This window comes from Schistocerca nitens, chromosome 1 (assembly GCF_023898315.1).
Source record: "Schistocerca nitens isolate TAMUIC-IGC-003100 chromosome 1, iqSchNite1.1, whole genome shotgun sequence".
In the NCBI taxonomy this organism is placed as follows: Eukaryota; Metazoa; Arthropoda; class Insecta; order Orthoptera; family Acrididae; genus Schistocerca; species Schistocerca nitens.
The window spans coordinates 733,105,071-733,117,214 of NC_064614.1; the positions used below are offsets into that span (position 1 = coordinate 733,105,071).

The 12,144-nt window shown below is 37.2% G+C and overlaps 1 protein-coding gene across 5 annotated transcripts in view; it reads right to left on the reverse strand.

The window, feature by feature from the left end:
- LOC126259991 (poly(U)-binding-splicing factor half pint) overlaps positions 1–6,286 on the reverse strand; it is a 136,078-nt gene extending 129,792 nt beyond the window's left edge. For 2 of the 5 annotated variants that reach the window (XM_049957138.1, XM_049957128.1), the window contains exons 1-2: positions 6,051–6,286; positions 5,009–5,093 (exon numbers count right to left, since the gene is read on the reverse strand). In XM_049957138.1, coding sequence (XP_049813095.1) covers positions 5,009–5,093; positions 6,051–6,098 — 133 coding nt within the window. In that variant the 5' untranslated portion in view covers positions 6,099–6,286. Of the gene's footprint in view, positions 1–5,008; positions 5,094–5,557; positions 5,830–6,050 lie in introns of those variants that run through there. The other 3 variants (XM_049957163.1, XM_049957148.1, XM_049957156.1) reach the window with 3 other exon arrangements.
- Positions 6,287–12,144: the final 5,858 nt, after the last annotated feature.

The window sequence follows — 12,144 nt, forward strand, 5'->3', positions numbered from 1 at the left end:
AGGTGTGGCAAAACTTTCAGGAAACGTTCTCATGTAGAGGGAAAAATATATGATGTGAGGTCCAGAAGTGCTTTCTCACTACATTAGCACCCGATTTCTACAACTCTTCTACACAACCATGTACTATGAAACAAAGCTCCACCTGTAAACAGCACATTAAAAGTGTAGCAAGGGTTGGCACATTATTGAATGAGCCATTCTAAGAAGTGTACCTGTGCAGGAAAATCAGATCATTCCTCCACACTGTACATGGTACAGTTACAACAGGTTCTCATATAGCACTCTCCATACAGTAATGTAGTCAACATAACTTATAGCAACCAATTGTGTTACACTGACACTAGGCATATCATCAACTGCATGAAGAAGTTCCCTCCCTCCCCCCAATGAGGTGGTCTCTTTTTCCTAGCTCTGCTCCAGTACCCAGTATAGGCTTACATCTCCCATGCTCCTTCAGATGACAATTGCTTTCTCTCCCAATACAAAATGTGTGTTCCACAGCTATTACCATCTGTTAATCTGTACAGCAAATGGACATATGCTAATGCTGCATCTGGGAACACATTGCACTGTCCTGGGAATCAAGTCCATGATGAAAACTAAGTTCAACCAAGTAATGAAACTTCTCTGATGTCAACATTACAGTCTTCCATTGCAACAACAAAGAGTGGTAGTTAACTTAATTACATCTTACTGTAGATTACAGTAAAAGGCGACCAAGAAGGTATAGTTAACATCTGATGTGATACTGCTACATTGTTTCTGCTCATTTCCCATGATTAATGTGATTAAGATAGGTAAAAAAAAAAAAAAAACATGGAAATATGGCATTTCCACATCCATGTTTATGGAACATGTTTTCCTCGTACTTACGACAAAAACTTGTACGTAGCAATTTAGTGAGCATCTTCGTTCCATAGTTGATTGCACTTCCTGGGTTATAACTGGAGCCTCCAGAACAAGGAGCACATAATGTTACAATGAGAATGGTAATATTTGTAAAGAAATTAGTTATTGCTTCCAGGTGAGAAAGGATTCAGGAACATCTACTGACTATATGTGCAAGTTGTTTTTGGAGTTCAGATGACTCAATATCACAGGATTTTGTAACAAATCAAGGACTTTTCAAAGTTTTTGAGCCAAGTTCCACTTATTAAATATATGAAGTACTTCTAAGAATTAACTTGTTTTAAATGTTTCCATAATACAAATGCTTTATGTCATGCAGAAACTAGTAAAATAGAGAAGCAATGATTCGAATATGACCAAACTTGATACAAAATGCAATGTCATTTTCTCAGAACCTAAGAAAGCAATAACACCCATATAAGATTTTTTTATCATTTACTATGATTTTGCACCTCTATATATTCCCTGTGGATCTACGTGCACCTATTGCACAATATCTCATGCACACAAAAACAAAATGAACCAATATTTTCTATGATTGGGAATATAAAGATAACTGTAATGGTTTACTAGTTTTTAACAGAAATTGTCAACTTCTATCAACTATTGTATTAGGAAACAAATTAACGTAAGTTGTAAGGATTACTCTTCAGGCGGCAATTCTGAGTCAACTTTGGGATAATGCAACCCAAACACTGGAAATACCAGTGCTTTACAATTAATGGCATTAAACATAGGGAATTCAGAAGATTCCATCTGTTTTAAAGACAAGTATCTACAGCATACAAAAGTTCAGAGATACAGATTTCCATATATGCTTATCCATGTGCTGAAGTTTTAAACTGTTTCTATATTAAGTGTAATGTTAAAAACACCTGACATGTCACTCACAAACTTAATTCTAGTACAGTACAAAGCAAGTCTCATATCAGTAAGCCGGCCGAAGTAGAAGAGCCCCACTACAGTTAACAGTGTCAGTTTCAGTACGCTCATTACACAAACCTGGTCAGCGCACCTTTGGAATTAAGATATTGGATATACACTATAATACAAAATTGTTAAGGCTTTCGTGGCCACTTGTTGACAAACTGCCTATTGGCTTCTGTCTCGGGTTCTTCGGCCGACATTCATCTAATGATTTTAGTACATTAGATGGAAATACGGAAGCGTCCGATCCCGCCCGTCTGCTTTGACCCATGACGTCACAAATATGGCGGAAACAAAAACCAAACACACACACTTTCCACAAGAAGCCTAATGACACTAACGGGACAAGCGCGGGAAATGGGGTGTTTTGGGTGGGGGGCAAACTAAATATAAACAAATTGAGACGCCTTGCGTAGCTACAACGTGTAAGTGAAGACAGCCATGCATGAATACCCACCCACCTCCCCAGGGGTCGTAACCCCTGCAACCCATAGAAGATAAAGATGCTTCAGTAGCTGATTATAGTTTTTTGTCTTTTTTTTAAAAAAAAAAAAAAGACTCACGAGATAGAACGAACAGATCAGAAAAGTAAATAAAATAAGATAAAACAGAACTGGAGACAGCCACACTCAAACCAAACTGCGCGCCGTCATGACGTCACACACGACAACACCCTTACGTCACGGGTCAAAGCCGACGCGTGGGATCGGACGCTTCTGTCGACCCCACTAGATGAATGTCTGCCAAAGAACCCGAGACAGAAGCAAATAGGCAGTTTGTCATACACTATAATGTTTATGCATTGATCAGTAAAAAATGCCTTACTATGGAAATTTACCAAACCAGCTTTTCACATGGAAAAAAGTTTTCCTTTACAAATTACTTGCTGTCCGAAAGAAAATCTTTCAGAAATAAAAGCACACTTACTCCAAAACTTTTTCCTGTTTATAACAAGCCTCTTAAAACACCTTCACTCTATATGGGAGTGAGCAAACAGTAAAATTTGATCAAATGAAATACAATCCTGTTTTGACAAACGTTTCTACTCCACAAAAATAGAAGCAAGTGCCTTACAGGGTGCAGACACACACACACACACACACACACACACACACACACACACACACACACACACAGATGGCTGCTATAGACCAACAGTATTTTGTAAACTCTCTGTAACATATGTTAACTACAGAATGAGTAAAGGAAAGGAGTTCAGCACAGAATTTGTAGGAAATATGTACACAGATCATCATAGTGAGATGTGTACTCTCAGTCTCCCACAGAGCAGCAAAAAGGTCTCAATCTTTCAATTCTCACTGCACTGTGAGTTTCATCATAGTATTGTGTGGTGGCTGTGTTCAGCACATTTTTTCCACACATTTTATAATTTGAACGGAGCACACTAAAAATGTTCACCAATATTGTTTCCATCACAAAATTTGTACACAATTCTTCACCTCTCTAAACTATCAGTATGTTATTTGCCAACTACTCTAAGTAGTTGTGTCAACCTTAACCTCCCAATCTCCAAACTTCTACTACAAAGTGGATGCATCACTTGCTTATGATAAAACCTCAACCCCAGGTTTGCTTAAAACAACTATCCCACTGTAAAAGGCACTATGGAGTACCTTCTGAGGTTCAGCTTGTGAACAGTTGCACATAATTTGATTGTCAAAATTCTTAGGTTCATTCCATTTCAAAACAATTACTGATAATGCTAAAGGATATTTGTTACATGAACAAATGTAGACTCAACAGAGAGACATACTTATTACCCAGTTGACAACACTGTTTAAATGCAAGGATTCCATATTTTATATCTGATATAAAAGCACGTAATAATCTGATACGACCACTCAGCAAAAGATGTTCATGCTATCCTTATTATGTTGACTAGCATACACTTCATAAATTTCAAATATATACTTTTATCCATTACATGCCTAATCACATGGATCACTGCACTTTAAATTTAATGTAGCTCTAAGCTTCAGAATTAGATTTTTCAGAAGTACAGAAATAAGTAACGTATTTTATACTTTTTTGTCCATAACCCAAAAAAATATTGTGTAAGAGGACAAAGTTGATGGAAATTAATTTTTGGTCAGACCACAAGTTTTATTATAAAAACAGTTCAAGAAACTAAATGTGGACTATTCTCTATTTTATTAAGTCTTGAAAGTTTCAGTCTCTCATCTGAGGGAACAGTTGTTCTAGAACAGTGCTACTGAAAGTTTTCAACCCAATCTACAATAACACTGCAGATATAACACAGCAATAAAACCCATATCTAAAACCAGAAACATTTACTTGATCACAGTACTTACAGCAAGGCTTTATTCAGAGAAAAGCTCTACACACAAACTGTACAGTACCACTTACAAAGTAACCAAATACCATGGAAGTAGGTTTTACAACTAGCTGCGACTCAATTAAGATCTTGATGTCAATATGAATAAATAATTTCTTACAGTATAATCCTTAATATGAGACACTGAACTGTTTGAATCAGCATTATTTTAAATAATACTAAATACTTATGGAACAGCTCAAAAGCTAAATGTTTATTTCTTAGTTGTATTTCTCCAACCGATTCCATGAAAAATAAAGGAACATTAGTGTTAAACATCCAATTAGATGTTAACACTCTTAGAACCAATCAGCATTCCTGCTGCGGAAGAACTGGACATGATTCAGGCATCTGATAACAAAACAGCCCATCTGTATTTACAAATTGGTGAAATTAACAGACTTGTTTTACTTCAGCCCCCCCGCCACAAAAACAATAACTAGAGCAGCAACAACACCATGATACAATTCTCAGCAATCAGTAATTACTGAATGAGCCACATTCCAATTAATCAGCCTATCACAATTGTGTGCAATGGAAAGGTGAGCCCATATTTCTCCACTGGTAGTTAACTTAGTGGATCACTTGGTAATGGCTTCACAGATATCCTGTAACAGCTCAGAAACAGAGAGAGACGTTCGAGATTAGTAAATCTGTGATTCTAATTGATTCTTGTCCCCCTAAAAATAATGACCCGTCACATGTGAACTTCAAAAACAGTACTTAACATTACTTCTCAGTATTCTGAAATGAGATTTCCCCACACAATTCTCACTATTTTATTAGGAATAAAGGAAAAAATATTAAACAACATACCCTCCATCCTTGATCTCTTCATAGATGGCTCCATCGTATCACCCGAAGGTACGGCTGACTGTGGGGCAGGAAGCTGTGGCTGACCCTACAATAAAATTTATTTACAATTATCCTCCTTGGCAACTAGGGCTCTATGTGTACACAACTGCAAATTTCCAAGTTGGCTATGCTTAGTTTAACACCACCTAAAAGCTACACAGGCAAACCAATGTTCATTAACAGGTCTACACAAGTAAAACTAGTGTCAAATTACGTTTGCTAAATAAGGTATCTAAACTACGGGGAGTTAATCAATGAAATGTAGGCTACTGTCCGATTTAAAATAATTATGACAGTAAACAACTTTACCCTTAATAGGTATTAAGAACAGCAGGTGCGCTACAAATGTAGTAGGCCCTATTCTTAATCATTGCATATTTCAATCTCGCAAAGAGTTTCTATATTAAAGATCTCACTGCGACATTCTCCGGAATTAATGCGAACCGAAAGTGTACTACACATTTTTTGTTGACGCATCCTTTAGACATAAGCATTTCTGGCGATACTTACGTCAGTTATCTGCATTGCAACGTACAGAATAGCCCTGCTAAAGCAACTAACAAATCCACAGGTCAACAAAACTGGTCAACTTTTCTACTCTCAAATGGGGCTGGTACCGCACTATCAAAGCCTCCCACTGTAGTATCAACGTGTTTTATCGATTGCCGTAAAATTCAAGAAATTAATTTAGAATCTGATGAATGAAACTTTCCAATTCTACTATGTCCGAAACTTAGCAAACACTTGATTGATAACTTTATACTTTAAACTATTTATGCGAGGTTCTGTTCTTTCCCTTCAACGCATACGAGTATCAACATAAAATGGCGGCCATTTTATCTAACAAAAATCCATATGGCTCCCTCCCGTTTTTCAGGCTCTATCAACCACGCATGAAGAATTCCTGGTTTTCTCGTAGATACATCACAAAGACGACAAACTGCATGAAAACGTGTCGGGATACGACGTTTACTATAGAAAAATACATCTGCCCTTTACTTACCACAGCAACTGCCCCATTCATCGACGAAAAGTTAGGTAGCATGGCCATATTTCACTAAATTTACAAACAGGAAGTTCTTCAGACGAACTCAAAACATCTTTCATCCATAGCATTGCACAAAAAGGATTTCCAGTGTAATCGATCTCTACTGTTCCGTTTTACTCAACTACCAAACGTCTTTCCGAAATGATTGCGGACTTCTCCCAACCCATACAAAAAAAAACTACCGAACAAATCGTATTCAACATGTCCCTAGTAATATCTGTGGCTTGGCTTGGAAGTAGCTACGGTTGACAATGTTTCATTTTTCGTACTTCATTCTTACGTAAATTACCGCTTAATGTTGCTAAATAACCATAGGAAGAAGACTAAATTCAAAACAATTTACTAACTTTATGAAATGCACTGTATTAAATATACAAAACTAAATAAACAATCAAATTATTTTGACGCTAAAAAATAGAATCAAAGATAGGGGCGTAGCTATGTAACTATGTGCTCTTGGGCAAAAATGAAACTGAAGCCACTATTTGATCCTTAGCTTCTCAGTCATTTTATAGTCACACACTATCCCAGCTGCAGTCAGAGTGACTGCTATTTTTGAATAGCCAAAAAAATTGCGTTCAGCAGTTTCAGAGGAATAGTTTCATTTTATGTAAGAAGTTACACTAATACCAGACAAAAATATATATTCAGATAAATTATAAAGTTTATTTTTACGAAAAACTGCATTTAAACAGAAAACTACGCAGAAGGAGCGTAATGTTTCATGATAACGTTAATGCTACGAAAACTTAAATATCTGGCACTCTTAAATTTTATTGCTTATTACACTGAAAATTACATTAGTACGTTTTAGGTGTTTAGTTTCCTTCTCTGAGGTTTTCTTTGCACTGGCTGGAAATCTTTGTGGAGATGTCTTGTCAGATTGGCTTTTTACAACAATGACAAATATAAGACGTCTTTCTCTTATTTTTAGGGTCACAGGTGCAGCATGTTTTGCGTTTTTCAATCGTTCTACAACGACTTCTACTCTTGATCCTGCTACACTCAAAACAGGGTGAAGCATGCACAAAGTTCACGGGGTATGTGATACTTGTTGATTCGCTTTTTATCTGTGGTGTCACCAACGACTTTACAGTTGCATCAAAAATTGATGTATTAAGTAACTGAGTATTGTCTTTGTAGGAATTGTGAAAGACAAATGCATTCACCCCACGTCCAACATGTGGGAAAATAATGCCAATGGACATCGTTGGAAGAGGTTTCGACGAGCAACGATATTTGTTTGGATCTAATGTATTTCTAGCAGAACCTCTAGCAAAAGGTTCAGTATTCAGACTTCTGTCTTCATCATTTTGATCACTTGTTTCATTCAAGGAACTTACAGGTGGCAAAATAAAGTCATCTTCGCTTTTGCACTGTTCCTAAACTTTATTATGTCCAATTTTCAATTTCGTTTTCATTATCTGATCAACCATCGCTTTCTAAACTGTCCTTAATCCATTTTAAGGCAGTATCCTCAAAGCCAGGGTCTGGTAAACATGAACATTATACGAAGACCTGGCTACTGACTCCATAACACAAGGTCCCAGGTGCGGCCTCAGAGACTATTAGCACGAAAGAAGCTGTAATAGTATAGGTCGACTACACATTCAAGTGGCTACTGACAGAGGAAACCACAGCAGCTTTTGGAAACAACAACTAAACAATGCTCAATCTCCTACCCCACCACTATGCATTAGCAACAGAGTAACAATAACGCTAGCTGTTTGTGAGACCTCACTTGGGAACTAAATACTTTACAGATGCAAAACTACTTCGTTCTCAGCTCCTTGCCGCCCACTGCATGGCATAATAAGTTTGGTTGGTTGATTTTGGGGAGTGGACCAAGCAGTGAGGTCTTCGATCCCATTGGATTAGGGAAGCATGGGGAAGAAATCAGCCATGCCCTTTGAGAGGTACCATCCCAGTATTTGCCTGAAGTAACTTAAGGAAATCATGGAAAACCTGAATCAGGATAGCCGAACGCGGGTTTGAACCATCATCCTCCCAAATGAGAGTCCAGTGTGCTAGCCACTGCGTCACCTTGCTCGATGGCATTATAAGGCAAGCCTACTTACTGCTATGTTAATTATAATGTATAAGTCAGCAGGCAATATTTAATCGTACTTCCTAACAATGTTATAAACGTGAAAGTTTGTTTGTTTGTTATGTTTTTACACAAAAACTACAGGCTGGATTTGGATGAAATTTTGCACAAGGATAGAGTACGACTTGGGTAGGGCATAGGATACTTTGATACTAATAAAAGGATCTCGTGGGATGCTTTATACTGCTGGTCCATTCTAGGCGAACGAAGTTGTGGTTGACGCGAAACACGCTGGCAACAGTTAAGTCAGTATTTCTCGTGTCCACATTCGGACACAAATGCTGAGAGATGGGCTATTGTCAGTGACGGCAACTCTTTCTCGCTGAATTAGTGCGCTGCGAGTTCAGTGCGTCATGCCAATCAGCCTATTTCGTTTATACCTACAGTTTCCGATCGGTAAGTGTCGGAAAGCGTCGGAGGCACGGGCCATGTTTCAGTGGCTGTAGTAGATTACAGTTAATAATCTAGGTAGACAATAAAATGAAGTAGAAATTTTATTTTAACAGTTCATTTTACAATCTTTCCTAGCTTTAGTTGTTGCAAAATCATCAATAATTACTGTTAAATATAGACTTGATGCGGACTTCTTTTCGACTGCTATGAGTGCTAAATGTCAGACTCAAGCTTGACCCGTACTATTCATTAAATAAGTTCTGATTATTTTTAATTTGCTGAATGATTTTTCGGCAGTTGCAGAAGTGACAGGTTTTGCATAAAATAATATAATTGTAGTAGACACTTCCATAATGTCGCATTCTAGCATTGCATGTTTAATTACAATTTCTATAATTGGTATACAGTCCATGGTGGAGTCAATTTAGATAGAACAAGATGATAAGTATAATTAAACTGAAGTGAAAAATTAGGTCATGTTATATCAAAATATTTACTTTGAAACTGATCACTTTTTTGCAATAAAGTCGGTTCATCTACAGCGAGCAAAAATGATTCTATTAGGAACTTAAATATTTGATAGATTGCATTCATGTCAGTAAAATGTGAATTTAACTGAGCTATTATTGTTATAGTACATTTTTGAAAGAAGTTACTTTACATATTTTTTCGCTATTGTTTCTTGTGAAAATTAGTATCTATGTCATATTTTTTTGCAGTTTCCCTGGCTTTACACTAAAATGATATGAAATCATTTCTATAAGATATAATTTTTTTAAAACATCTGATAAAGCTTTACTGGCCTCAGCTAAATCGAATGGCGTTTTTGTAACATTCTGGATGCATAATTGAGGTCATTCAGTATGTGGCGCATGAATTCACAAAGAGTACGAACTTGAAATTTAGCATTTTAGTTTTTACGATTTCTGCTTCTTTGTGATAATTTTTACTGGTTCTTTTAGGTATTCTTTCTGATAAGCCTAGATTACATTAAAAAAAACAAAGATTTACTACAGATATCGTATCTACTCCACTAGACCAACTAGTCGGATTTTATTTTTTTAGAGTGGCTTCTGATTGTCCGGTGACTGTCGACAGATCCCGACACTTAAGGTTATTCCTGAATAATATACGTAAGTCATGCACTGTTGCAAAAAAAAATCTGTGCTTCCACATAACTACTAACGGCATCATTTAGATCTAAATTCGAATTATGATTGGCGCAACGTACTTAGCATTTGGCCAAATACTCTTAATCTGTTTTTGTACACCATTATAAACACTGCTCATCACACTGGCCCCATGATAACATTGAACCATACATTTTGATCAATATTTTTGCCAATAAAAATAATTTGGTCACATGCTTGACTAAATCTACTGCACCCTGTTTGATGACTACATAGAAGCCTAGAAATAATCTTTTATTTCTTTATCAATTGGTTGTCCATATTCCAATCTGGTTATTGCTGTATATCTCAGAACAATGCTTAGCAGATCTGCCTTTGATGTATCACGTGCAGATGTGTGATGGCGAGAAATGGTGATGCTCTAATCTGTGCCAGCAGCTTATTTTCAAGTTTGTTCCCTAAATACTAAATCATTTCATTTTGAATTGTTGGACTGAGATACTTTATAGGCCCTAAACCAAAAACGCGTGATTTTAAAAATATTTTCGAATATAAGAAATTGAAAAATAAACAAAACATAAATTGCTAAAAAAATTTGCTAGAAGTGAAAATGATTACCTTTGAGCACATCCAAAACTTGCCTGAAAATGTGATCATACTGAACGACAAGCTTTACACGGACGAAACATTTGCCATGGTATCCTTCCTCCTGACTTCGGTTCTCTCAATGTCCTTTGAAAGCCAATTAATGCTTTGCTAGAGTAAGTATGATATCAACTAACCTTGTTAGAACCATTTTCCAAAATGACGTTTCTTCACGAATTTGATTTTCAACTTCCTTGTCGATAATATCATGCTTTTCCAAAGTTTCTATAGAGCACATGCTTCTGTATGGCCACTCGAAAAAGTGTGTTCAAAATTATTTCTGAGTGCTTCCAGTCCTGATTACCTGTACGCCACTCATTATTACTTTGTGAAGCAAACAACCAGCAATGTAGACAATAGGCATCATATAAAATTTTGGAAGAACACAGCCAAAACCGATTAACTGATCCATACCTAGAAAATGAAACTTAGGGGGACGATGTTGATAAATAGCTGCTTTTCTGGTGAGGATCTTCAGGAAATGGTCTGGGAAGGCTGTACAGCCCATATCAAGAAGTAGATTTTTCTTTATTCTCTTCTTTTTCCTGACGTTTTTGCTTAAATGCAGAACTGTGTTTCTTTTTTTATCCATGATTTTAGTTCGTTGCTACAAAAACTTTGCAGACTAAACAAACAGCTCTAATGCTTATGTGCTCGGGTCGAATAATCACTGTACTGCACTGATTTTATACGTTGTCAAGAATAAACTTTATGTAAACATTGTGCTATGTGTACTTCGCGTCTTCTGTTACCTCATCAGCCTGTCGTTTACGTGGAGTTTAAGGCACGCCCAAGCTGTGCTAAAATGTCGCCAATAACACCAAAAATATCTCACAGTCTCACAGATATTACTGGCACACTTGTGCTGACTGGCCTGCCATGCCAAGATCGCTTGGCTTTTGAATTATTTCTGCAACAGAGTGATCGCCCCACTACACACTATGTGTTCACTGCATTATAGTTACGTGAACGCCTCCAGATGACTTGTAGAAACGACTACCGACAGAGAAACAACAAAACAACTGCTAACTGATTTTAAGACAACGAATTAAAATACGATAAAATTTCAGAAATACGTACTTAACAGTCAGGTTGCAGCATATGTCAGTTCAGAAAAATAGCAGGTAATGAAAGTGAAGCACCATCATTAACTTATCCGATAATCTTTTAACTTTATTGATACCTGAGTCTGATGGATCAACCATACGGGTCATCTATGGAGCTGTTATTTGCTACACTGATTACAAACCGTTCCCTAACACAATCCACAAAACCATCCAAGACCAACATACATATTTTCTCTTCTTCTTTTATGAAATTGGGAGTGCAGCGAGTTACAACACTTTATCAGATTAGATGACTAACGATCATCTTCTTTGTGGAATTCCCTACAGAAACAGATGAAGTAACATGCTTAATGCCGTATTATTGCTTGTCCGCTATGACGTGGTCCCTCGCTACCGCGGAGAATTCTGGGACCGCGCACAACAATGCCTCAGCAGACGCAGGGAGAGAAGGTCATTGTCTCGCAAAGACTGCAATGTCAAGCGCAATACTATCGTTCTCGATGTTAGAAGTGATTCTCGGCAGCCATAACTTTCGGCAATAATACACTATAGAGACGTCATATTCAAATGTCGTCACACATTGTATTGTCGAACATACCGCTAGTAATTCAGCACCTCTCACTATTAGTTCGCAAAGACTGGCAGCCATGGGAACTCCGAGTTCAAGCGACAATACCCGAAGAGCGGCAAAATGCACGTCTTAGCAG